The sequence below is a fragment of the Glycine max genome, chromosome 15 (assembly GCF_000004515.6).
Source record: "Glycine max cultivar Williams 82 chromosome 15, Glycine_max_v4.0, whole genome shotgun sequence".
NCBI classification, from domain to species: domain Eukaryota; kingdom Viridiplantae; phylum Streptophyta; class Magnoliopsida; order Fabales; family Fabaceae; genus Glycine; species Glycine max.
In genome coordinates, this window is record NC_038251.2 from 33,617,363 (window position 1) to 33,621,731 (window position 4,369).

General features: G+C 30.4%; 1 protein-coding gene across 1 annotated transcript; it reads left to right on the top strand.

The window, feature by feature from the left end:
* Positions 1-1,206: 1,206 nt before the first annotated feature.
* On the top strand, positions 1,207-2,340 carry LOC100789064 (kunitz type trypsin inhibitor 104). Its single transcript, XM_003546586.5, has one exon. It carries the CDS (start codon positions 1,480-1,482, stop codon positions 2,098-2,100), a length of 621 nt encoding a protein of 206 aa, XP_003546634.1. The 5' UTR covers positions 1,207-1,479; the 3' UTR covers positions 2,101-2,340.
* Positions 2,341-4,369: the final 2,029 nt, after the last annotated feature.

Sequence of the window (4,369 nt, forward strand, 5' to 3'; positions counted from 1 at the left end):
AATTTTATTATTGTTTTTGTAATTAATGTAAGGCACATATTATAGTTTATTCTCGTATAAAGATATATACATTGTAACTTATTTTTAAAATTTATAATATAATCAAATTAATTTTTTTTTCTGAGAAATTAATCTAAAATATATTAAAAGAAAATAATAAAAGATAGACGATGGTTTTGGATTTTAAAATAAAATATATGTCATTTTCTTTGGGTACGTATTAAACTATTTTAGTTTTCTTCGAAAAATAAACTTTTATAGTTTTAATCAGATAAAAGACATGCATATTAGTTGATTTTTCAAAACAAAAAAAAATAACGTTCCTCTTCTATCTCTATATTGAGTACCCTCTTCCCAAGAAAAAGTAATTTATTAATATATAAATTATTAATTAATGTCTAAATTGAATAATATATAATTTACCAGCAAACTATTTTGATATATTGTGGGAGCCTTGTAACATTCACCACATTGAAATTCAAAATTTCAACACTTATTTCCCTTAAATGCATACCCAATCACATAGTTTCTTTTAATAAGCAATCCTGCCTAAATATTTTTATTTTATTGAGCGGTTAAAATCAATTTTCTCAATTTTTCATTCTTTTAGTCTCATTATTAATAATTTTTTTTTGTTTCTTTATATAATTCCATGCGTTTACGTTAATTATCATTAATTTTGTGATAGGAGAAATATGAGTAATTGTGTTAGCTTCCGTAAAGGTTTTTTCTTTGACATAAGTGTGCATGACGTTATAATTTAGGATAGATATATATTCCTCAATTGGAAATTATTAATTTTTTTTATTTAGTTTAAATGTTATCTATGCAAGTATTTGATAAAATTTAAAACTTGCAAATTAATTATTTACTCAAAGATATACGATGGCATGCATAACATAAGATTTTATACATTAAAAACTTTAATTGTTTTCTTTTTGTTATAGAGGGGATTAAAAAATTTCAATTATATATATATATATATATATATATATATATATATATATATATATATATATATATATATATATATATATATATATATCAGCAGCTTCCTGAAAATTATAAGCTCTTGCGTTGACGCAGTCATGCAGAATTTTGCGTCTGGCCGTCTAGATTGTACTTTAAAGTAATCTAGCTAATAGCAAAAATTCCAATTTTGATGGTGTAATTGGTAGAGTAAAAAATTCTGCAAAACATATATATTCAAATCAAAGCTTTATATCCTTGACAGGTAAACGATCCTAGCTGCAACATTTGTCTGCATCAGTATTACAGCCTTAAGGTACAAGCAATGTCTAATTGGATAAGTCAAGTTCGACTTTTATTCATCATGGTTCTTTGATCACGAATAACCCCATATCATAATTATCCTATAAATAGCACACACACATTGTAACAAATTAACCCATAAAACCCCCTCAAATAAACCTCAACTCATTGTGTGACCAAAGTTATTATTACATTGCATAATCAACCATGTCAATGAAGTTGTACGCTTCCCTTACCTTTGTGGTGTGGCTTTTCATGGCCACATCGTCCCTAGCCCAATACGTTCTCGACACAAACCGCGAACGCGTCGACAGCGATGATGAGTACTACATCCGGCCAGCCATAACGGACAACGGAGGGCGTTTCACATTGATCAACAGAAACAGGTCGTGTCCTTTGTACGTTGGTCTCGAAAACACCGACACGCCACTAGGCTATCCTGTGAAATTCACCCCTTTTTCCCGCAACAACAACGATGATGACGACGACGACATAAGGGTGAATAGGGACCTCAGAGTGGCGTTCGATGAAGTTTCCACAACGTGTGTGCAATCCACAGAATGGAGAGTGGGTGAGAACGACACGAGGAGTGGAAGGAGGCTTATTATCACTGGCCGAGACGAAACCACGGGATCATACGGTAACTATTTTAGAATTGTGGAAACAGAAAATGTTGGTATCTATAACATTCAGTGGTGCCCTACCGAAGTGTGCCCCACTTGTAGATTCATTTGTGGCACTGGTGGTATTCTGAGGGAGAATGGAAGGATTTTGTTTGCCTTGGATGGTACTCCTCTCCCAGTTATGTTCCAGAAAAAAGATGATTGATTTGAAGAGATATTGTGGGGTTTCTCCCCCTTGTTGCTAATAACTTCTTTCTTATGGTGTGGCTAATAATATATGATGGAGCTATCATCCATTTTTATTGGATGAAATAAAGATACATGTATAGAGATGTATTCAGTATTATTCAGTTCTTGATTTGTAGAATAAAGCTCCAAATTGTTATGAGCATGTGATTCATTTACTACTTGGATTTTGTAATAATAATAATAATACATTTTTATTTTTGTGGAGTTTTTAATACAATTTTCTTTGGGCAAAGAGGAGACTTTGTTCTTAAATATAAAAGTCTGGGTAAAAAAAGAAGAATTCTTCATAATTTTATGTGTTTGAATAGAGATATTTAACAAGATAATTCACTTTTTTTATGGAATTTAAATTGCTTCATAGGAAAATATCTTGTTTGGATAGGATATTTGAAAATAAATTTGAAGTATGATACTTTTACATGGTATTTTAATCAATTAAAATGTTAGAATTTTAAATTCTCTTAAAATCTAAGAAATTTGAATTTCCTTTTCTCGAAAACGCTTCTCATGCTCTTGCGACTCATGTCTCCCTAATCTTGCAACTCTAACATGACGCTCCACTCACTACCCTTGCGAGCTTTACCCCACTTTCTCTCATTGTAGTTCAAAGCTTGCTTTTTCTCATGGAGGTTCAAACCTTGCTTTCTCTCTCGTGCAGTGCTTTCGCAAATTGCAATCATAGTATAATCCCTTCCACGAAAGTGCCTCTTCCTCCAATGGCGATAGAGAATTATCTTCATGTTCAACAAAAGCTTTTATTGACAGACTAACACCAGTGTTGTTGTCATAATCATTGGAGAAAAGAAGATCCTTGTTGAAATCGGAAAAAATGGATGAACTTGGACGTGGTTGAACACGATGATGGCGGAGATCGATGGTTCATCAAAGTTCATGAGCACAAAGCCAAACTCTTCTTGTTTCTTCTCATCTACCTCATCTTTGTTATGCTTCTCTTTGTTTTTGCTTTCAACGTTTGCCCATGAAATAGTGTGTTGCATTTGCATTTTGAGAAGTGTTCTTGCAGTAACGAAATTGAAAGGATGATATTGTTTTTTAATTATTTAATATAATCTAATGTATAATTAAAATTATCTTCAAATTATTAGATAATTAAATATTGGTTAATGTTTATTTTTAGTAAAGTTATAGTTAAAATTTAATTTGTAAAATACTTATTTAAAAATAAAATTTTACATTAAGTGGAAATTGTATTATTCAATCCAAACAATGAAATTCAAATACAATGAATCGGGAATATTTTTCAGTCAACGTCGGCTAGCAAGGGTTATCTTTTCGGTCGATGTCAGAAGAAAAACATCACCAACCGACATCTATTGAAAAACATGGATGGTGCCAGAAAATAAATAGTATTGACCAACGTCGGTTGAAAAATATTTGTAGCATACTTTGGAAAAATAAAACCTAGTCAATGTTAGCCAAAAAATAGCATCGGTTGGTGTTTACCTAAAAACATCACTAACTTTGGTCGGTCGAAAAATCCCTGATCAAAATTATCAATATTTATATTTTAAAATTATTTTTTAATTAAATATTTTAAAATTAGATAGTTTTTATTTTCTATAAAATTTAATATTGAAATTTCATCTATTTAAAATATAAAAAAGAAATTTGCATATGGAGGAAATTAAATTGTCCTATCCAAAAAAAAAATATTAAAATTCAAGAAATTTGAATTGATTTATCTAAACAAAACATTTACAAAATAAAGGAAAGTAAAATTAAAACAATTCAAATTCTAGACATTTCAAATTTTCTAAAATTTTGAAATTCCTCATCCAAACACAAGGTGAGAGTAATATGATTGACTGACATGTGTTCACTATTAGAAAATATATGTGTTACATCAGTCAGTTAACATTGGTTTATATGAAAACCAATGTTAACAAATGTACAGTGACATTTTTGTAAATACTTGGACGTTGTTAACATTGGTTCTAAAAGAACCGATGTTAAGTATTTAACTCAACATCAATTTTATTTAGAACTGATGTTGTGTGTCACACAATAATATCAATTTTGTTTAGAATTGATTTTGAGGCTCGTGTGCTAACAACGATTCTAATATAAATCGATGTTGAACCTAACAATAAAACATGACCACTCTCATTCCAACATCTCACGCACCCAAAGCTCTATTCCTGTACAAAGATATGTCAAACCCTTGCCTCTTGTTATCGCCGCTATCGCGCTCGTCATCGTTGTAC

Bases quoted from the DNA above. Each gene is read 5' to 3' on its own strand.
- LOC100789064 (XM_003546586.5), top strand. From the start codon at position 1,480: ATGTCAATGAAGTTGTACGCTTCCCTTACCTTTGTGGTGTGGCTTTTC.